A 23,251-nucleotide genomic window follows, 5' to 3' on the forward strand; every position below is an offset into this window, starting at 1 on the left:
GGGGGCCCCCGAGCAGACCAATTCTCTCTCAAAGGATGTTTTTTTAAGTTTTTTTGATGAGGAAGATTGTCGCTGAGCTAACATCTGTGCCCATCTTCCTCTATTTTGTATGTGGGATGCCACCACAGCATGGCTTGATGAGTGGTGTGTAGGTCCGTGTCCAGGATCTGAACCCGTGAACCCCGGGCCGCCGAAGTGGAAAGCGCGAATTAATCACTACGCCACCGGGCCATCCCCAAAGGACGGGTTTTTGTGGTTGAGATTGTTCCCCTCCCCACTGACCACCAAGGACCAGAGATCAAGGATTTCAACAAAGGAACTCGCAAAAGCCATCTCTCTTTATTTTTCATTCCTGCCGTTCAACCGGTTTGCACAAGCTGAGGATGTGTGGATTTTGGAGGGAAAGGAGGAGCATCTGGGCACAGACCCTCCCGGAAATAGTCTATGCACGCTGCTGAGGCTGGTTAGACTTGAGAAGCAATTTAACAATAAACTCTACAGAATTAGAAATGTACAAAAGTGTCAAGGCGGCTGCTGGCTGGTTTCTTGCCTCCCCATGGGGGTCAGAGTTATGCCCATCAGTCCTGCACAAAGGTCCTGGGGCTGGGAGGGTGGGGTGGTGGGGGCAGCTGGATTCTTCCCCAGACAGGAGCAGTCCTGCTCACCCAGCAGAAGTGTGCCAAGGGACAGGCGCGGGGGTGTGTGCCCAGGTGCCACGGCCCCCTCAGGTTCTGTGGCTTTCGAGCGTCTCTGTGTCCTGCCTTTATGTCCGCCCTTTGAAAGTGTTCATGCAGGTGTAGGTTCCTGAGAATTTGTAGATCTCCTCGAGCGCAGCCTGTGGGAGTATGCTAGGGGCGTGGGGAGGGAGGAAAGAAGATGTTTAGTTGGGGGGACCAGCGGCCAGGTCACAAGACAGCATAGTAGAGTGATGGTTCCCATAGCTCTCCCCCCACTCTCTCCAAGCCACGCACCAGCTCCGCCCCTCCATGGAGGAAGGGCTTTCAGGTAAGTGGATAAACAGCTGTTTACAAGGTAAAGGGTGGGTAGTAGAAACAAACTTTCAAAGACACATTCTTAGTATTTTAGGGCCCATGGGTATCTCAGAGACCAGTTAACGCCAAAGGCCATTATTCAACAAATATTTACTGTGAGGCACCGGGTGTCACCTCCTCCACGGAAATGTCCCAGACTCACTCCAGGACTCTCCTTGGGCTCCTCATGGCCCCTGTGCTTCCCCAACAAGCCCTGGTGTCCTCGCTGTTTATTTGTCAAGACCATGGCTGCCTTTGTGGCAGATATTCCCTCTCTGATCCCGGCCCTTCGCACAGGGCCCGGCATAGAGAAGGCCTCAGTCCATTTGTTGAATCAAATTGAAGGGCCTGGCCCACTCTAGGTGCAAGACGGGAAGGCTTACTTCCAGCTGGAGCTATCTGGAAGGCTTCCTGGGGGTGGTGGCACTAGAGTTGAGCCTGTAAAGATTTCTCTTGGGGAAGGTGAAAAGGGGGCACGGTGCAGGGAATGCGGAGACAGGTGGCCTCTGCTTCCTGTGGGAAAGTGGTGGGGGATAGAACAGGAAATGTAGGCTGGGGGCGTACTGTGGAGAGCACTGAGATGTTTAGACAAACTTGCTTTTTTCTAGAATGTTCCAAAAGACTTCTAAGAAGCTCCCTAAGGTGGAAGGTGGCAGCCTGGCCTTGGTGAGGACCTGAATCCCTGCTCTGAGGGTCAGGATGGACTGAGGGAGGCTGAGGTGTGGCCCAAATGCCCCCAGGTGCCCCCTGCCCCCCGCCCTCTGCTCTGTTTCTCCAAAGGGCTTTGAGTTTGGAGGAGAAAGGACTGGCTGACGTGCCCCCTCGGTCATGAGGTTTCTGTGCCCACAGCTGGAGTGGCTCCTCAGCTGGGCCACCGAGCTCACTGCAGCGAGAGGGGAGCCTGGTTTCCTGGGCGTAGACTTCTGATGGAGGCACCTGGGTGTTTCGCTTCCTGAAAAGGCCTTCCTGGTCGGCAGGGGTAGGGGGCTGGAGACGGCGGGGCGCCCAGAGGAGCCAGGAGCCCACAGTCACTCGGGGCTCCAGGGCTGAAGCTCTGAGCACTGAAAGGTCCATGAACTGCTTTGGCAGGCTCCTGGAACGGCCCCTTCAGTGTGGGACTGGGACGGGAAAGATTTGCTGCCCAAAGTCTGGAAAGTTCTAGGGGAAAGTGATGCTGGGCAAGTTCTGGAGGAGGACTATCTCCTCTATCACACCTCCCTCCATGGGGTGGTCTGCCTAGTATATCCCACCTGAGTAGCACTCTGACGTTTCTGCGACGCCAGAGCCTTTGACACTGAGATCCCTGTCTTCCCCATTAGATGAAACTTCCTGAACGCTGGGGCCTAGTCTTAGCCTCTAGAACAGCGGTTCTCAAAGTGTGGTCTGGGAATCCTTGGGGGTACCGGAGATCTCTTCAGGGGTCTGTGAGGTCCAGCTATTTTTATAAGAATACTCTTCTCATTATAAAAATTTGCCTTTTTCACTCTCATTCTCTCACAAGTATACAGCCGAGTTTTCCAGAGGCTACAGGACATGTGACATCACAACAGATAAAAATCAGAAGCAGATACGAGAATCCAGTTGTCTTCAATTAAGCCAGAAAATAAGAGCTTTGCAAATATGTAAAATGCCATTCTTCTCACTACGTTTATTTTTATTTTTGGAAAATATACTTACGTTTCATAAAAATATCATATTTACATTAACATGGAATGGCTTTGTTATTGCTATTTATAAATGAATAAATAAATATTTTAAATCCAAACAAATGTATAAACCTTGTAAAACTGTTCTCAGTTTTAATTTCTAATACAGTAAATAGTGACAGATACCACTCATAAACAAAAGGTTTTTGGGTTCCTCAATAATTTTTTTTTTTTTTTTTTTTTTTTTTTTTTGCTGAGGAAGATTCACCCTGAGCTAACATCTGTGCCAGTCTTCCTCTATTTTGTATGTGGGTCGCTGCCACAGCATGGCTTGGTGAGTGGTGTAGGTCTATGCCCGGGATCCAAACCCGGGCCACTAAAGTGGAGCATGCCGAACTTAACCACTAAGCCACAGGGCCAGCCCCTGGGTTCCTCAATAATTTTTAAGACTCTAAAAGGGTCTTGAGACCAAGTTGGAGAACCACTGCTCGGTAGTAAGGATGGTAAATCCATGGCACACAGGCCCTCACTTCTCATTTCCACGCCCACGGCAGACATGACTAATCGATCACATGTGTACCTTCTTCTGCCTGAGGCCTCTTCCCCACCAGGGTCCGCTGGGAGAAGGGGAAATGGTGAGCACAGGCCTGACCCAGAGCTCTCCCCTAACCCCATACCTCTTCAAGATAATGAGGGCGTGCATCGTCCACGGGAGCAGGAGGAGGGCCTGATTGAGCTGCACAGCTTCCACTGTCCTCCGGGCCACCGTCTCTGGCTTCAGTGGGGGGAAGAGGTTGGGGAACCTGAGGGCAGGAGGAGACGATGTGGGTTTCTCCTAGAGAAGCCGGGGCGTCTGCTGAAGGCCTCTGCGGCTGACGGGTCTGGGTCAGCCCGTTGGCTTCTCCTGTCTGGGAGACTTGAGATGGGTTTGGAATACTCTCCCTGCCTCCCCTGCCTCCCCCAGAAGTGTGGGGAGTCCCTCACTCCCTCGTCCTCCCAGTGTCTCCCCTTGGGTACTGAGGACTTTGAGCCCACCCACCGGGGCCCCTTCTCCAGAGCGCTCCCGAGGGCTCCTTTAGATCATGTCACTGCCTGGCTCTAACCCTCCCTGGGCCCCCAGCGCCGCTGCGGCCCTGCTTCCTCCGGGCCCTGCCTACCACCGGACCCCCCTCTTCCCTTCCCACTCTGCTCCAGAAGTCCTGGCCAATCTTGCTGCTCCTGTCACTCCAGCTCTTTCCCATCCCAGGGCCTTTTACCAGCTGGCCCATGAGCCTGGCTCCCTCCTGCGCCCGTCCACTCAGAGGGGCCTCTGACTCGTCCTCCTGCTGATTTCTGCCTTAACCGCATCTAGGATGGCCCTGCCTGTTGGCTGGTTTGCTTGTGAACGGCCTGTCTCCCCATCAGACTGGGAGCTCCCCCAGGGCAGAGGTCTGGTTGGTCTTCCTCCCTGTTGTATACCCTGTGTGCAGTGCCCAGCACACAGTAGGTGCTCAATAAATGCTTGCTGAGTGGATGAACACTGAATGACTTGCCGTTCCCCCACTGTGTCCTGCTCGTCCTGCCTGGAGGCAGGGGCTCTGCCGGGGATGCCCTTCTCTGCCCAGCTTGCTGGTTCACTCCCTCATTCACTCATTCATTCAGCACTTACAGAGTGCTTTCCACGGGGTTCATAAAGGAACGAATGATTGAATAAGCAAACATCAGGGCCTTCTCAGGCCTATTCACAGGCATCTGACCCGAGATCCTAGAGTGATAAATGCCAGGCCTGGGCTAAGTGCTCAACAGGAATCGTTCGCTCCAATTCACAGAGAGGGAGACTGAGGCTCCGGGGAGCTGGGGGGGGACTAGGGATTCAAACTCGGGCTGCACGAGCCCCAGGCCAATGCTCCGTCCCCGCCCTGGCTTGCTGCTTGTCCCGCTCCTCCTGGGCCTGTAGGTGCAGGGCTGCCGCTGCTGGCTGTGACCTCAATCCCACAAAGGGCTTGTGAGCTGTTCTGGCACCAGGAGGATTACAGGTGATGAGTCACCTGGGTCTGTGTCACCCTAAGCAAAGAGCAGCTCTTGGGACCCTGGCGCAGGCGTGGTTGGGGTCAAGAGTCCACGATCTCACCCCCGCCCTGTGCTTCCTTTGCTATCAGGATGTGCTGCTGAGATGCCGACAGCCCTACAGTCTGCAAGGGCCAGCCTCTGGGGTCCTGCAGAGACGAACGTGTCGAGGCAGCTCACTGATATTGGAACCCTGTAGACATGGCGGACAGTCTGGTTCTCCAGCCCCCATCTGGGCCAGTCCTGCTTTTTGGGGGAAGGGAAGACAGGATGGACAGACCACGCTCCATGGGTTCAGGGGGACCTTTCCTGGCAAGAACCCTGCAGGAGAACCTGACAGAGGATGCCTCGCACTCGTCTGCTGTGGGCCTTTCTCCTCTCCCTCCACGGTGGGGGGGTTGGGTAAATGGGAAGCTGGCAGAGCTATTCGCTCCCACGGAGGCAGCACGAACTCCTGGAAAGAGTATGCTCAGCCAATTTCCCTCTGTGTGGTCCTGGGCAGGTTACTTCACTTCTCTGAGCCTCAGTTTCCTGTCTGTAAAATGGGGATAAGAGATCTCTCACAGGGTTGCCGCGGGCCAAACGCGGCAGCGTTTGCAAAGTGTCTGGTGTAACTGGATCAATGAATCGCAATTTACAAACACCACCACCCACCTAGAGGGCCACTTTTGCCGGAAAACCCATCAATTTTGTCCTAAACGTCTGTCTCCCACCCTCAACCCTGGGAAGCTGCTGAGTGTGGTTGGGAAGGAAGTCAAGGCTTTTCTCCTTCTTTTCGCCTTTCAGGAAACGGGAGTTGGTTAAGCATCAGTCATCCTTTTACTACTCTTCCCCCAAGCCCTGGGGCTCACCTGCACAACCACAGGTAACTAACCTTCCCCGAGCGCATACTACTCGCCAGGCGGGCTAGCTGATTCACACACAGGAGCTCAGCTAACTCGTGAAGCAGGGGGTGTTATCAGTCCCTTCTTACAGATGAGGAAACCGAGGCACAGAAAAGCTAAGTGACTTGCCCAAGGTCCCGCAGAGCTGGGATGTGGCCCCAGGCAGTTTGGGCCCATACTCTGAACCACTGTGGAAACATGACATGGGGGAAACCTTTCATTTCCTTCTGAAAGTGGTGGCAAGGAAACTACGCCAGAAGGTGAAGTAGACACACGCGCTGGTCTGTGAATGTCCCGACCACTTCTGCGCTCAGGGTGCCCAATTAAAACCTCAGATTACCACTGCTGCACTTTCAACCAATATGCATGTATTGAGCACCTCCTGTATGCCCAGATGAGAAGAAACCAAACCAAGACGTTATGGGAGAAAAAAACCAACATGGAACATTCATAGTCATTAGCCCAGCCTCCTCTAAATTCAGAATCTATGATAATTTGCATCCAAGTCCAGTGGAAATACATACTTCTGTGATAAACTGAAGATATGGTCTGCTAGGAAGATTAATAACACATGCGTTTATGAAGATGTTTATCGTTAGTAAAAATAATAAGAGCAGCAGTTGGTTACTGAGCATCTAGAATGCCCGGGGCTCTGCACTAGATACGTTACATGTGTTATTTCTAATTCTCCCAATAATCCTACGAGGTAAATATTATTTCCACTGTTTTACAGACAAGCAAAGTACAGCTCAGAGAGGTAACAAAACTGGCTCAAGATTTCACAACCAAACAGGTGTGGTTCAAAACCAGGTGTTTTTGATTCTTGACCACCAAAACCACACTCATCCCTCTCAATAATAAGTAGGGTGTATCCAGAGATTCCCACATGGCACGCACCATGCTGAAGGCGTTCCCAACCGTCTCATTGAATTCTCGCCATGCCCCTTCCATGTCATCCTCACTTTTGCAAGAAGCTGATACATATCATTTAGAAGGCAAATCTAATATTACATGCTGCATTGCAAAAAACAAGGAAATGGTTTTTGGATAATTCCTCATTTTCATTTAGCTATAACCCTATGCCTTTTCACAAATGCGTATCATTACAGCACCATTTATGGGGCACTGGCTGTGTAGCACATACGGTGTTCCACGTCGGATCCCATTTTATCCTTATCACAGACCCCTAGGTGTAGACATTCTCATCATCCCATTTTACAGATTAGCAGTGGAGAGCAAAGTAGGATGTAATGGGACCCAAGGTCACAAGGTACATTGTAGGTACAGGTGAGTGGGCCCCTCGGGTGCCTGGCGCCAAAGCAGAAGCTCTAAACCAGTGGTCCCCGTTCCCGTTGACCTAATTGGCCTGGAGGAGGGGTGGCTGGGCTTCAGTATTTCTTTAAATTGAGCTATAATTTGCATACAATAAAAGGCATAAATCTTAAGTGTACAGCTTGATTAATTTTACTTATGTACGAACCACCCAGATCAAGAAGAGAGAATATTTCTAAAAGCCTAGAAAGGTCCGTCTAGCTCCCTCCCAGGTGATATCCCTAGCCTTCCAGGGTGGTTACTGTTCTGATTTCTCTCACCACGGCCAAGTTTTGCCTGTTCTAGAACTTCACACAAATGGAATCACACAGAATGTGCTCTTTTGTCTCTCGCTTCTTTCACTCAGTGTAATGCTGTGAGATTATCCATGTAGGTCACGTATCGACACTCTGTTCTCTTTGGATAGTTGGGTAGTAAGTATTCCACTGCATGCACGTGGCATGGGTACTTTGTAAAAGCCCCCTGACCCAAGAAGCAGGACCCTTAAGCACTACAGTGTCCCACTGCCTTGCAGATGGAGAATCAGGTACGAGACCCCAAAGCCAAAGATGAAGGGCTGCTGGGTTATTTTTAAGTTTTAGCTCTCTGTGCATAACAAGCCTGTCCCCTGGTCCAGTCTGCTGGTGGGACCCGCTCACTGACCTGACCCTCATGCCCTGGAACATCTCGGTGCTGGTGTGGAAGGGCAGCACGGTGGTGGCGCTGACGCCCGGACAGTCCAGCAGGCCCAGCGTCAGGCTCTCCATGAAGGCGAAGGCCGAGGCTTTGGACGTGCAGTAGTCGATGGCGCCGGGGATGGCGGACAGCGCCAGCACGGAGTTGAGACACACGATGTGGCCGTTCTGCAGCTCCAGCATGCGCGGTAAGAAGGCCTTGGTGGTCTGGGGGCGGGCGGGTGGCGAGGTCAGTGTGAAACGGCTGCAGCTTCCCACCGCCCCTCTACCCCTCTCTCAGGGAGGACAGAGCACCCCAGACACAGGCACTACTCCTGTGACTGAGCCTTCCTGGGACGGGAGGGGGCCGAGGGCTGCCTGCTCCCGGGCACCAAGCTCCACATTCCAGAAAGGCTGGATGTCTTCTAGGGCCGGTCATCCCTCATGTCCGGCCACCTTGTCCTCGGACGTCCCCCTGACCCACGCCCAAGCCCTAGTGAGCCTCTCCCACTTCCCTTATGGCACCCGGGCTCCCTAGGGGAAGGAACACGTCATTGTCATGCCCAGAGCTGGCTCTGGCCCAGGACAGCCCTTACCCAGAATTGGCCCAGGGTGTTGATGTGCTGGGACTTGAGGAGGGCGTCATCGTCGCTATCCATTAGGCTCTTCCCGTGGACCACAGCGGCGTTGTTCACCAGGATGGTGATGTCGCCCACCTGCGGGTGAGAGGGAGCCGCAGGGCCATTAGGGCCGCCAGCCCCAGTGGCCTGAACCTTTAGGGGCGAGACCTGGCCCCACCACCACCGGCCGTGCGGCCTCAGGCAGCCATATCGCCTCTCTGACCATCAGTCTTGATGTGTAAGATGGAGCTAATAACCGCACCAGGGTTGTTCTGAGCATTAGAAATAATTTATGGCAGATAATATACCTGGCACAGAGCACATTTATAATAAATGAGGTTATTATTACATAAAAATAGCTAACATTTACCATGTGCCAGACACTCCACAGGGTGGTGTTTGCTCTCTTGGAGCTCATTGATACACTCAGTCTAAATAGATGGCTGGAGTCAGGAGAAGGATTTTCCCAGCAGGCAATGGGACATGTGCCCCCCCAGGGTCTGCGATGGAAACTCATAAGGTCTAAACTTCCAAAGGGGATAACAGGTGATGATTCTTGTTATGTAATCAACCCACATCTTAATCCCTGTCTCCTGCAACACAGACACGCAGGCACACGCAAAAACTAGGCCAGCTACGCAGGAGAGTCCCCAGAGGCACCCCGGAAACAGCCATTCTGCCATAAGCGACGCTCTCTCCCAGGCCACGTGAGGACGTTCTCTTTGGCTGGCATCCCCCTGTGTCCGGCCGAGCCGAGGACAGACCCTCCCAGGTTACTCACCTTCTCCCGGACAGCTTTGGCCGTCTGGTACACCTCCTCCCGGTTGCCCACGTCACAGATGAAGTAGTGGCACTCGGTGCCCATCTGCCGAATCTCCTCTGTTGTCTCCTTCAGGCATTTCTCAGTCCGGCCCCAAAGAACAATCTAGAAGGAGAGAATAATAGCACTGAACAGGTGGTCATTAAGCAAGCCATCGTGATTGCCATCAGAAATTCAGCATTTAAAGTAATTGGCCCAAGGGCTGGCCTCCCTGCTTCCACCCAGAGTACGCAGAGCAAATTAACAATGTGATTTTTTTAAAGGGATATAGCCTACTCTGAAGTGACCCAATAGTTTCTGAGCCCATTTATGACCAATCTATTGATGTGTTATTTGCAAGTCTTTCCTATATATTCCTTCCAGCAGGACGCCTCCTGCCAGCTCAATTCCAGTTGTCTACACGGTAGATAGAAGCAACAGCAGAGCTCTTTCTGTACGATGTTCCAGAATGCTCTCAGTTAGGAACAAGCTGGCCTTCTCACTAGTTGGGTCTAGAGCCAGGCTTATGGGCACCAGCCGTTAGAAGGCACTGGGAGGTTGCGGCTGTGAGGTGCACACAGATGCAGCGGAGCCTTCCACCTAGCTGGGAGGGAGCGCGGGAAGTGAGGCTCCCTCTGGAAGGAAACACTGCCTCGCCCCGCAGGTAATAAACGCGGGACTCATTACACCAGGAGGTGACCCTAGCAGGACCCAGACGTGGATTCTTAAAGGGGCTGGACACATTTATGAGCCGCTGGCCATGAAAGGCTCAGAAGAGAAGCCTGGCTAATTCTCAACCTTGACCTACACAAGAATGACACACCTCCCCACGACGTGTTGTTGGGTCCAGTGAGGCCCCTGTTGGTAAAAGGGTCAATGACTGGGGGGACAAGAACCCTAACTGAGACTCAGCTTAATCAGCACAGAGGGAGAAAGGCCTGGGCTGGAGAGGATCAGACGAAGGAAGAGATAAAGCCTCCTTGGGGATTAGGCTAATGTGTTTCCATTTTTGTTTCTTCTCTTTCTTTTCAAAATTATCAATGAAACTCCACCTTTAAAAATAAAACCCGGGCCGGCCCGGCGGCACAGTGGTTAAGTGTGCGCGCTCCGCTGCGGCGGCCCGGGGTTCGCAGGTTCGGATCCCGGGTGCGCACTGCTGCACCGCTTGCTAAGCCATGCTGTGGTGGCGTCCGTATAAAGTGGAGGAAGATGGGCACGGATGTTAGCCCAGGGCCAGTCTTCCTCAGCAAAAAAGGGGAGGATTGGCATCGGATGTTAGCTCAGGGCTAGTCCTCCTCACACACAAACAAAACAAAACAAAACAAAACCAACACAGAAACCCCAATGTGAGAAATCAGTAGAAGGAATAAATGGCATGTCCTACTCTGTAGTTTCTTCCTCTCTGAGAACAGAAAGCCTGTGTTGGGAAGACGAGCACTTCCAGGGGAGAGTACAGATAGAGCTCCAATCACACCAGACCTGAACCCAACTGATTTCTGTCTTGCTTTGTGACATGGTACAGAGGAAAGTCACACAGATAAGCAGCTGTTGGTGGTAGCAGTTTATCGACTGTTTACCTTGAAATATCAGAACTTTCACTTCAGTAGAAAGGGCTCCAAATGGGTGTAGCTGGCAGGACACACACACGTGCTGGTGGTCCCCAACGGATCTGATTTTTTTACTAGAGTTTTTTAAACTTTTGAAATATTTTTTAAAAGAAAATAAAAGTGTTTTCTCAACCCCTGAAACATCTCTGGGAAAGCCCAGTTCAAAACCCCACCCAGTTCAACCACTTTATTTATTTTGATTGAAGTCTTGAAATACAGGAAGGGTTTTACAAGGCAGGATTCCATCAGTGGCTCTCCATGACCACAAAAGTCCATCAAGGGCAAACGGACTGCCATTAGGCAGGCTCCAAGGGACACTGCCTTGTCTGTTGAACTAAAAACAGACTTAGACTGTGTTCCTCCAGGAGATGCTGGGAGATTCACTTCATGGAGGAGAAAAGACACAAACATCTGTTCTAAGATGGCAATTTGGTGTGGGCGTCCTCCATTCCGCAAGACCCCACCCTTGCCTGGTAGTCATTGTCACCCTAGTTTCCTGCCATCCTCCCTTGTCACCCCATCTGTCTGTCTACCCCTCCTTCCTCCTAACCATCCATCCACCCATCCACCCACCCAATCTTTCTTTCCTTCTTCCTCTCATCCTTCCTTCCATCCATCCATCCATCCATCCATCCATCCATCCATCCATCCATCCACCCCCCCTTTCCTCCTTCTACCCACCCCACCCCATCATGCAACCATCCATCTAATTTCTGAGTATGTCAGCCTAAGATGAAGGTAATCCTTGGCCTCCTTTCTCTTGCTCTCGTCCCTGCCCAACCACATCCCACCTCCAGCTCATATGGGGAACACAACGCCAGGGCTTGCACAGTCCCCTAGGGTCTTGCTGAGGCAGAGAGAGGTACCTTTGGGGACTCTGAGAACTTCTGGACAAGTCGACAGAAAGGGGAAGCTTAAAGCCAGGGGGCTTGTTGGAAGGTGCAGGGGTCTGGACGCCTGGAAGCACAAGTGATCACCTTAGAGGGTCTGCAGCAGTGGCCCAGATGGGGTGCCCTTCATTCTGGGAACCCTGGGTTGCTTCTCAGCACCAATAGGTGTGCATGGGGTTCCAGTGGAAGGGGCACCAAGGGCCTAGGGGTTCCTGGTCCAGATAACTAACTTGTTCTGCCCCCCCCAGTTCTCAGGTGGGGTGAAGAGGGCAGGGTCTAAAACCACCCACCCCACCCCAGTCTGCCCAGGAAACCGGCAGTCAGGGAACCAGGGAGGCCAGCACTGTCTACACGGCTGGAGGGACGCCCTGGAGAGGGAAACGGGCTGGGGTGAGGGAGGTGAAATGAAGGCTCTGCCCCATCATCTTCCATGGGCAGGGGATACACCCAGGTGGCACCCTGAGGTTCGGCCATTTCCCTTTGGGGGTGTGTTGGGGATGCCCCTTGTGGGCTGGGGGCTGGCCCCCTCATGCTCTGTGCTCAGAGCCCCCACCTCTCCCTGGGCACAGTGACAAGTCTGCTTTCTGCCCTCCTCACCCCAACCCCACTGGGCTGGGAACCCCCTGAGGGCCTCGGTTAGGGCTTGTTCATTATCATATCCCAGTGCTCAGCAGGGTATGTGCTGTTTGTTGAGTGAATGAATGCAAGTTCAGGATCACAGATGGGATGGTGTGGGAGGTAGTTACACGGCCTCTCTAAGGCTGAGACCGTCCCGTCATCCTTGACTGAGCCATTTAAGGTCCCAGAACGTTCAATACAGACCTACTTGGACCAAGAGTCAGTGAGACCTGGGAAAGCGCTGAAAGCCTCAAAACCACCCTGGGGCTGAGCTGTGAGGTGGGGAGCCAGGTCTGAGGCTAGGACCCTGGAAGCAGGGCACGGGGTTAGTCTCAAAGGAAAATGAGGCTCAGGCTGGTGTGTGTGTGCCTCGCTGTGTGTCTCTCTGTGAGCATGTCTGTGCATGTGTGAGTGTGTGTGTGCGTGCGTGCACGCGCGCCCGCAGCCTTTCGCGCTGCTGCACCTTTCCTCAGGCCCTTGGTGGATGCTCAGAGTCCCCGGGGAGCCAGGCTGGGCGTGGTCTGTCTTAGGACCCAGGTGCGTCTCCATGGTGACGAGGTGGCCCGGGGCTGGTCCACTGGGATGGGCACTAAGGGAGACAGCTGCGCAGAGGGAGCGGTCAGAGCTGCTCAGCCGCTGTCCTTCCCGGCTCCTCCTCCTCCAGTCCCCTGCCCGACCCCTCTGGGGACCCAGAGTCACTGCCCAGGAAACTGGCAGGTACAGCCCAGCAGGCCTGCCCAGACGGCTCCTGCCCAGACTCACCTGGGCTTGACCTGGGACGGCTGACAGGACACAAGTCCCACCCGGTGCCAGAATGAGGGTGAGGACTGGCGGGCTGGAGGCAGGGGTGTGAGGGGAGGGCGGGGTAGGAGCCGGGGGAGGGGGCAGATTTATGGGCCCTGAGAACCCAGGACAGCTCTCTTAATTAACTGCCAGGACAGGGAGCAGCTGGGGAGGGTCAGCGGCTGGGATTTACTCCTAAGCCGGGTTTATAAACAGGGGCTCAGGGGGGCTCACGCGCCGGCCCCCTCCGCTGGGGGAGACGGTTAGCTTCTGTCCTTTGAGCCCCGTCACCGGCGAGGGGGAGGGAAGGGGAGAAAGACCTCTGGCCTCCAGGGCGGCGGCCCTCCCCGGCCAGGGCCCCCGAGCACAGGCACGGGCTCCCGCCTTCCCTCCCTCAGATCCGCCCTCGCGTGGCCGGCGAGCCCGGGCCCGTGCGGCCCCCAAAGCCGGAGGCCAGTGTCACCCACTCTCTATACCCGGGAGACTGCGGCCCACGGGAGCCGAGTAACTGGCCCAAAGGCACACTCCGTGGGGGGGAGCAGGATTCGAACCCAGAGCCTTATCTCCTCCGCAGAGGCCCCCCCGAACCCCACGGGGGACACTCCGAGCTTTGAGAACCCTGCTCCCCAGTCCCTTCTCCTGCTTCGTCTCCTCCACGGCCACGACGGCCCCATCCACCTGCTCCCCAGGACCGCACGCAGGGCCTGCTGTGGGGATCCAAGAGACAACCAAACAGACGTGGCCCCTGCCTCCGGGAGCCCACGTTCCAGTGGGGGAGACAGCCAAGGAATGAGAACACAGCCGGACACAAATTACGGTGAGTGGGATAAAGAAAAAACGGGGGAACCTCATTTAAATTGGGGGATTTATGAGGTCGCTACATTACGCCCATTGTATAGATAAGGAAACTGCAGCGCAGAGAGGCTAAGTAACTTGTCTGAGGTCACACAGCAACTGAATGGCAGAGCTGGGATTTGAACCAAGGTTTTTCACCACCATTCACTCTTCCAGTAGGAGAAAAGCCATTTCCTCTCTTCCTGGGGTCTTGTGGGCTTAGGCACACAGGAGCTGGCACCCACTGAGTGTTTAGCGTGTGTTCTCTGTTATTATTTCCCACGGAGAGGAAGGGCTGAGAAAATCCCGGCACAGCCCCTTGATACACCCTCTCCTGGGGCCATTAGAATGACGAGCGACCATGACAGGAAAAAATGCTCTGGGGTCTAATGTTCAGAACAAAAGGGTGCAGCGTTATCCGTATAGGGTAATCTCCACCCTAAAAACCTAACAGGTCCATGGAAGTCACTGGGCTACACAGGAACAGGGGTGGTCTCGGGGTGGGATCATGAGTGACTGTCGCGTGCTTCTTTTTTTTTTTGGTGAGGAAGATCAGCCCTGAGCTAACATCTGCCAATCCTCCTCTTTTTTTTGCTGAAGAAGACCGGCCCTGGGCTAACATCCGTGCCTATCTTCTTCCACTTTATATGGGACGCCGCCACAGCGTGGCTTGACAAGCGGTGTGTCTGTGGGCGCCCGGGATCCGAACCGGCAAACCCCGGGCCACCGCAGCGGAGCACGTGCACTTGACCGCTTACGCCACCAGGCCGGCCCCTGTCGCGTGCTTCTTTATGCTTGTCTGTACAGGCAGAACTGTCTCTAAAGGACAAGCACCATTATTTACGATCATAAAACAGGCGGAATAGGGGCCGGCCCCGTGGCTTAGCAGTTAAGTGCGCGTGCTCCGCTAATGGCAGCCAGGGTTCAGATCCCGGGCGCGCACCGACGCACCGCTTCTCCGGCCATGCTGAGGCCGCGTCCCACATACAGCAACTAGAAGGATGTGCAACTGTGACATACAACTATCTACTGGGGCTTTGGGGGAAAAATAAACAAATAAAAAAAATTAAAAAAAATAATAAAGTTAATTATATATTAAAAAAAAGAGCTGCGTGAACTTGGAAAACCCACTTATGCTCTCTGTAAATGAAGGATATTAAAGTACCCACTTCGAAGGGCGGCTGGGGGGATGAAGAAACGACACGATGAATGCAAGCTACTGTTATCACTACTATTATTATTATTAACCCAGGAACAGAAATAGATGCCCCCTTGCTCGCAGAAGATCCCACTGTCCCCCACAAAACTGGAGTCATCGGGGTGACGACGGCTGAAGACCCCAACTGGGGCTCCTCTGCCCTGCCTCTAGACCAGCCTTGACGGGGCAGATCGCAGAATCTTAGGAGCTCTCCATTCCTATCCTTCCACCCGACTCAGGACACTCCTCTGCCCAGCCCCGGCCCAGGAAGGTGGAGACCAGTGCCAACGCTGTCCCGCTGCGCAGCGGGCTGCAGGTCACCCAGGAGGAGGGTTTCTTGGCAGGAGAGGTTCTCACACTGAGCTCTGGGGAACTTTGGGGTTCTAGTGGGGAGGCTCGGGGGCTGCAGAGGGCTGGGTCCTGGTAGACAGGGTCCCAGGCACCCCCCAGGTCATCCCAGTGGCACCTTTATTAGGCTTCTATAACAGTTATTTCTACAAAGATTCTGTTGCTAAAAAAAAATAATAAAGTTTGAATGCTCTCGCTCTCACGGCCCTTTCCAGGACAGGTTTTTTTTCTGGGAATGAAACTGTTGGATGCTCCTGTCACTCACTGGGGGCGCTGGCCTGTCACCCCATACACCCCAACAAGCCCACTAGCCCTTCTCCAAAGACAACTCTTCAACACCGACGGCAGTCATCAGGTACCGCCTCGAGACATTTCCAGACTCTAATCTTCCCACCTTTCCTCCAGGGAGCCCTGTTTCCAGACTCCACACGGCTCTGTCCCCACCCTGCCCTTTGTGCAGCCTCAGGTTCATTACCTGTGCCCACCACTGACCTGTGACCCCAGCGGGTCAGAGGTGACAAGGCCACTGAGCCTCTCTGTTAGGGACTTAGGCTAGAGCGTGTCTTCCCTGCCTCTTCTGGCTGCCGAGCTGCCCAAGCGACCAGCAGGACTTCCCCACACAGCCGTGCACAGTAGGCTCGCACTGGCTTCGTGCCCTGCTTGGGCCTGCCGAGAATGTTCCGGCTCCCGCCAGCTCAGCTGTTGGAGGGGATTGTTATGAAGCTCCTCAAATTAGATCAGCCAGCGGTGTCCTCCTCCCACAGTCCCTGACCGCAGCCTGGAGCCGGGCAGTGACTTCCCCTTGGCTGACGTCCAGCCTGGACCCGGCCGCTGGGAGTCACAGGGATGACCACGTGCGCGCGCTACCTGCCCGTGCCATGCTGGGCACCCGCTGCAGTCTCCCACCCGGCCCTCTGACGGCACCGGGAGGGAGGTATTGCGCCCATTTTGTACACAAGAAAACTGAGGCATGGCACGGCTATGCGGTGCACCCAAAGTTACTCAGTCGGTGGGCGGCAGAGCTGGGCCTCCACCCTGCTTGGTCTGATGCCCAATCCTGTGCCCCCGGCCACTGTACTTCACCTCCAGGAGCAAAGTGACTCCGAAGAAGGACATATCCATTCATTGCACTCTCTCGAGCACACGCCACACGACAAAGACTGGACAGCGAGGCATCCACTCCTAGAGAAGGAAGGATAGACGCTCATGGTCTTGCTGACCACGTGTTTGCTGAGTGGGTGACAGTGACGATCCTCACCCCACTGTGAGGACACTGGGAGCCTTCAGAGGCTGTGGTGGGAGAACTGATGAGGACAGGAGCTGCTCTCCTGAGCACGGGTCAGCACGGTGCCCAGGGCTGGGGTGGGGGGCTGCCAGGAGCATCCTCGGTTCCCCAAGTGGGCACTCACCATCGCCAGAGCTAACGTGTCCTGGGCTCTCCCGGTGTGCTGGGCCCTGCAGATCTAGTCCTCATGACGGCCCCGGGGTGTGTAATGGCTGGACTTGTGTCCCCCAAGAACCTATGTCCAAGTTCTAACCCTTGATACCCGTAACTGTGACCTTATTTGGAAAAAGGGTCTTTGCAGATGTGATTAATTAAGGATCTTGAGACACAATCACCCTGGATTAGGGTGGGCCCTAAATCCACTGACAGGTGTCCCTATAAGAGACAAGAGAGACACACAGAGAAGAGCAGAAGTCATGTGAAGATGGAGGCAGAGACTCGAGCGATGCTGCCACAAGCCAAGGGGCACCAGGACCACCAGGAGCTGGAAAAGGCCGGGAAGGATTCTCCCCTAGAGCCTCCGGAGGGAGTGTGGCCCTGCCGCCACCTTGATTTTGGACTTCCAGCCTCCAGAATGGGGACAGAATAAATTTCTGTTGTTCTGAGCCACCGAGTTCGTGGTCATCGGTCGTGGCAGCCGCAGGATCTAATATAGGTGGGTTCCCTTATCCTCACTCTATGGATGCGGCACAGAGAGGCCTGGCCCAGGGGCCCCAAGGCAAGTAAGCAATGGAATCCATGACCTCCTCCACCGCGCTGCTCGGCGTTGGAAGGTGCCCAGCTCTTTTTTCCCCATGAAGACTCTTACTGTCTCACATTAATTGTTTCCTCTCATCCTACGCCCAACCCATTCAGTCCAACCTCTGAAATCCAGAAGCTGATCATTTCTTGCCTCCTCCATGGCGGCCACTCTGGGCTCAGCCCCCATCACCCCCCACCTGGACCACAGCAATGGCCCAGACAGGTCTCCCTGCTTTGACCCTTGCCCCGTTGCCCCTGCCCCTGCCTCGGTCTATTCTCAACACAGCAGCCAGAGAGCGATCCTTCTAGAACGTCAGACCTTGCCATTCTGCTCACAACTCCCAGTGGCTCCCATCTCACTCAGAGTGAAATCTACACTCTTTCTATGACCATGGGCCCTTTCCAATCCCATGTACTCCCATGTCTCTGTCCTCAGCAATTCGCCTCCCAGGGCTGTCTGGTCTCCTTGCTTGCATAACCACCTCGTCTACTTCTACCTCAGGGCCTTTGCACCAGCTACTCTCTATCTTCTTCCCCCAAGCAGCCCTCTCCCTGTGCCTTCTCTTCTTATAGGTTCCGCTCAAGTGTCTCTTTACCTGCGAGGCCTTCGTGTAAAATGGCCCCCACCCCCACAGACACTCACTCCCTGATCCTATCCCTGCTTTTTAAAAATAATTTTTGATTAATAAACTTTATTTTTTAGAGCAGTTTTAAATTCACAGCAAAATTGAGCAGGAGGTACAGAGATTTCCAGCATACCCTCTGCTCCCTCACACGCGTAGCCTCCTTCATTATCAACACCGGCACCAGATGGTACATTTGTTACAACTGATGAACCTACACTGACACATCCTTATTACCCAAAGTCCACAGTTTACATTAGGGTTCACTCTTGGCATTGTACCCATAGAATTATGGGTTTGGACAAATGTGTAATGACATGTATTCACCACTGCAGTATCTTACAGAATAGTTTCACTGCCCTAAAATTCCCCTGGGTTCCACCTATCCATCCCTCCCCCACCCCCTAACCCCCGGCCACCACTCATCTTTTTATTGTCTCCATAGTTCGGCCTTTTCCAGAATGTCATGTAGTTGGAATCACACAGTGTGTAGTCTTTTCAGATGGGCCTCTTTCACTTCGTAACATGCATTTAAGGTTTCTCCATGTCTTTCATGGCTTGATAGCTCATTTCTTTTTAGTGCTGAATAATGTCCCATTGTCTGGAAGTACCACAGTTTATTTGTCCATTCACCTCCTAAAGGGTGTCTTGGTGGCAAGTTTTGGCCATTATGAATAAAGCTGCTATAAATATCTGTGTGCAAGTCCCTGCTTTTTCACTGCCCAGATCTCTTCTTTTCCAGTCGCTGAGACACACGTCTCCCTCCATGATGGACGCCTCCTGTCCTGGAGGCTAGAAGGCACGCCCCTCAAAACCTAATACCACCACCTGCCAAGAGCCAGGTCTGCAGCAACTGCTCAGACACCGTGCGTGACCACTGGGCTAAGTCCCCATCTCATCCCTGGGTGTGAGTCTTGTGAATGTTTTGGTTCTGGGACCACTGGGAAAACCGTCCAGAGAAACCGTCTTCAAGGCTGACTCTGAGGGAGAGCAGAACGACTCACTTCGAGCCAGAAACCATGTGTCTTTTCCCACACAGTGACAGCCTACAAGATCGGTCCAGGCTGCGCCTCCCTCCGTCTGCCCTCAGACCGTACTGGTGTGCAAAACACAGGGGTGGAGAAACTTGGGCTGGAGAAACTCAGGCCGGAGTCACTGCGTGAAGCCCCAAGACCTCTGCCTCAGTTCCTCCACCTGGCTCTCCCGGTGGAGACGCCAGGTGACCTTGGGGGGGGGTGCCGAGGAGCGGGGAGGGGAGCCAGCATTTACCCACCACTCTCTAGCAGGTGCACGTCTTCATATCACCCTGCTGAGAAGTGGGACCATCAGTCCAGGGCACGGATGAGGCTCAGACGGGTGAAGTAACCTACGCAGGCGGCACCACCAGAGGTTTCAAAGCAACACTTGAACCCGTACTCCAGAGCCAAGCTCTTTCACCACTCCCTGTCCTGCCTCATTCATTCATTCATTCACTCTCTCATTCAAGGAGCATTTATTGAGTGGTGACTGTATGCCAGGCACTGTTGGGGGCCCTGGGATACAGTAGGAAATAAGTTCATCCCACTCTCCTGGAGTCGGCTTTCCTGTGTGTATGGGAAAGATGGAGGACAATAAATGCTTGGACAATTGACTACACAACACATAAGGTGTCCAAAAGTGTGTGGAAGGAACCGGAAGCTTTGTAGGGGGCTGGATGGAGTGGCTATGGGGTGGGCATGGTATTTAAATGGGGGGGGAACAGAGAAAGTCTCTCTGATAAGGTAACATTTGGGCAGAGACTTGAGGGAAGTGAAGGAGGGAGTGATGCAGACATCTAGGGAAAGAGCATTCCAGGCAGAGGGAACAGCCAGTGCAACGGTCCTGGGGCAGGAATGAGCTTGGTGTACTGGAGGATAGCAAGGAGGCCAAGTGGTGGAGCTGGAGGGCTGTAGCCATGGGTGGGGGGGCTTTGAATTCTATTCCCAATGAGATGGGAAGCCCTTTGGAGGGCTGTAAACAGAGAAATGACAGCCTCTGACTTGGATTTTGGATTAAGTTCCGACTGCTGGATTGGGGGTCTGGAATGGGGGTGGGAAAGGCCAGTTAGGAGCTACTGTGCACACAGGGAACAGATGTGATAGATGGAGGGGGCTGGGGCACTTGGGTGGAGGTGACGGAAGAGGAGGGCTTCAGCCTGGGTGCAAGGTTGGGCTGCCAGAGGAAGGGGGTTCCAAGAGGACCCCAAAGGGTTTGGCCTGAGAAAACGGAAGCACGGGGTTGTCATGCACTGAGCCCCCGAGCCCCCCTCTCCAGAGAAGAGCGGCTTTGGCAGGTCCCAGGTATGGCGGAAGAGAAAGATCCTGACTTAGATCCCCAGGTCCCCTGGCTTCCAGAACACTCGGCTTAGGCCGGGGGCGGGGGAGGGGTGGCGGGGAGGAAACAGCTCCAGGCGGCAGGGGCCGCCCCCCGGGAAGAGGGCGCCTGGCTGCGGGCCGAGCAGGCGGCTGCCCACCGAGCGCCGCCGTGAGCACGCGGCTTCCGGCGGCAGCGGCCGGGCCGCCCGGGCCGCCCCGGCCGCCGCTCGCGCTCCCGGGACGGGGTGAGGGGCGGCGGGAGGAGCCGCCGGCGGACTCGCGGGCCTGGCGGGAGGCCCCAGGAAGTCTTTCCGATCGCGGCCCCGCGGCGGGCGGGGGTCCCGGGGGGCGCGGGGCGGGGCTGCGGTCCTGGGTGGGGATTGGGCTGGGATCCCACTTGGCGGACGGGAAAGGGGCGGAAAGGGCAGGGGACGGGGGTGGGCGGTAGATGGGGAGGGGCGGGGTGGGACGGGGGTGACGACGGGCTGGGGTGGGGGCGCGGATGGGGGGTCGCGAACGGGAGGGATGGCGGGTTGAGGTTGGGGCGTGGGGTTGGGGCGGATGGGGAGGGGGGGTGCGGTGGGGAAAGGACGGGGAGGCGGGGGCGCGGCGCGGGTGGGGCGCGGGGAGAGGTCCCCCTCCCGCGGCGGGGCCCGCCCGCTTCCTCCCTCCGCGAGCGGTAAACAGACGCGGTGATGTCACGGGCGCCGCTGACCCGCGGCTGAACCCGGAGCTGTAAATGAGATGCAAGGTGCCAGCAGCCTCCAGGCCGCGGCCTGCGAGCCACACACGCTCCTGCGCCGGCCTGAGGTTACCCCAGCTGCGCACGCGGACAGGATGCTGCGAACGCCACCAGACATTGCAACACGCAGCCAGTCTGCTGGCCGCGGCGTGAACCGTCCCGACGCCCTCCTCCGCCGCCCCCTGGCAGGCGGCGGCCCAGCTGGAGCGCCGCCTCCCTCCTCCGGAGCCTCCCTGGGGGCCGGCAGCTTCCACCCTTCTGGGGTCAGCCTCTCCACTGGGGACCCCATCCCCTGCCTCCCCGGGGGGCCTCCAAACCGAGGGCTGGGCCTCCGGGGTCAGCTTTGGGCTTTCTGCCCAACAGATTGGGGAAGTGCCTGCCTTTGCGCTCGGCTTTCTGGGAAGCTCATTCCTCTTAGCCCGGGGCTGGAGGCCCTTCCTCCAGGTGTAAGCACATGCCGAAGTGTCCCGATGGCTGCCCACCAGCCATCCCCCTCCACCAAGCAGGGGGCCGCGTTTATTCCAGGGAGCTCCCAGAGCGGCCTGGACTGCATATCCTTGGCAGCTCCTGGGGTCTGAACTGCCCTTTGGAATGGAAAGCAGCTTGGCTGGGGCCAGCACTCTGCTCTGGAGTTGATTTGCTGTGTGACTTTCGGATGAGTCATTGGCGTCTCTGGGCTTCACCATCTCCCCCTGGGGAAGCGGGGAGAATTGAAACTGGCCTCCTTCTGCTGCTGTGGGGAAGGTCAAAAGTGCAAGAAACCCTCACCAGGCTGCGGGGGTTGCTGGGAAGCCTCAGGCGCAGGGCCTGAGACAGTGAGTACTTGGAGACGTCCGACACACCAGGGCAGGCCCCCTCCTCACCCACCTGCCCCCCAAACTCAGCCTTCCGGGTTCACTGCGAGAAGCAGGGGCTGCCATGACAGATGGTAACTAGTCCCCTGGGCCCAAGGAGCCCCCACACTGGCTCTCTTGCTTGGACTCCACTAACTCAAGTCCTGGTGGAGGTTGGGGAAACCTAGAAATGACCTCGGAGCTTTAAAAAGCACCCCAGGAATGCAGCAAGGCGCAGCTTAACACCAGAGCCGAGTTTGGCTCCCGTTCACCGAGGCTAATATTTAAATCCCTCTCCCTCACAACACCGTGCTGTATTGTCTTTGCAGCCTTTTGTCACTCTCTGAAATTCTGATAGTGACTCTGCTTGTTTATCGTAAACCCCCGTCCGCCAACACACGCACCAGAACGGAGGCTCTCACGATGAACTCCCGGCACCTGGCTTGGTAATCAGGTGCCCGGTGAATGTGTGCGCGAACGAAGGACATCATTTGCCTCGCCTGTGAAATGGGCGGTAACGTCTTGAGGGGACCTTGGCCCCTCCCAAGTATGGCTCTCACGGGGACCGGCCGCGTGATTTGCTGGGCCCCGTGCAAAATAAAAATTCGGGATCCGTTGTTTAAAAATTACTGAGAATTTCAAGACGGCGGCAGGGGGCCATTAACAAGTGCAGGGCCCTTCTGAGTGTGGGCTCCTATGTGACCACACAGGTCGCACACCCAGGAGGCCGGCTAGGGCTGTCACACAGGGGGTGTTCAATAGCGATAGCCAGGGGGACCAAATGCCAAGTCACCGGCCTTCCGCCCCTCCCCTGGGCAGCAGGAAACCCAGCTCCAACAGAGCCACTCCGTGATGGAGAGTGGACACACGTCCCGGACAGTCAGCTGACAACAGCCAGCTGATTCAGAGTTGCCTGCACTCCCGCTCTACACAGCTGCACAACGCAAAAGCAGTCAATATGGAAGCATTTTAGATTTAGGGGCAGAAGCCATCATCTGACGGGCATCGCTCTGGGTCGCATTTATTCAGGAGCTCCTCTAAGTGCTACAGCGAGGCCACGACCCCTAGCCTCGGTTCCCAAATCCAAAAAGCTCTAAATCTTTTTTTCTTAATTCTGACCTACACTTTTAGGCGAGTCCTCAAGGGGCTGTGGACTGGAGCTATTGGCCCATTGTAGAGATGGAGGCACTGAGGTCCTGGAAGTGTCAAGGGCGTGGCTGAGCTGGGCCCCCAACCCTGGCAGCACTTCTGGGAGCTGCTGGTGGAGGTGAGAAGACAGCTGTTGTTTTGGGAAAGGAAAGACAGACTTTGTCTCGGGGTAGCTCTCTCAGCATCCCACTGCTACCCCAGCCCGAAATTCAGAGGCCCCTGAGCTGGTGGGCCCAGGGAAACCTTCAGCTAATTA

General features: G+C 55.2%; 1 protein-coding gene across 1 annotated transcript in view; it reads right to left on the bottom strand.

The window, feature by feature from the left end:
* Positions 1 to 320: 320 nt before the first annotated feature.
* Positions 321 to 23,251, bottom strand: part of DHRS3 (dehydrogenase/reductase 3) — a 39,017-nt gene continuing 16,086 nt past the window's right edge. Inside the window, exons 2-6 of the mRNA XM_058552941.1 lie at positions 8,994 to 9,137; positions 8,189 to 8,308; positions 7,582 to 7,820; positions 3,355 to 3,480; positions 321 to 848 (exon numbers count right to left, since the gene is read on the bottom strand). Of these exons, the coding sequence (XP_058408924.1) occupies positions 764 to 848; positions 3,355 to 3,480; positions 7,582 to 7,820; positions 8,189 to 8,308; positions 8,994 to 9,137 (714 nt within the window). The 3' untranslated portion in view covers positions 321 to 763. The remainder of the gene's footprint in view (positions 849 to 3,354; positions 3,481 to 7,581; positions 7,821 to 8,188; positions 8,309 to 8,993; positions 9,138 to 23,251) is intronic.

Source organism: Diceros bicornis, chromosome 13 (genome assembly GCF_020826845.1).
Source record: "Diceros bicornis minor isolate mBicDic1 chromosome 13, mDicBic1.mat.cur, whole genome shotgun sequence".
NCBI lineage: Eukaryota > Metazoa > Chordata > Mammalia > Perissodactyla > Rhinocerotidae > Diceros > Diceros bicornis.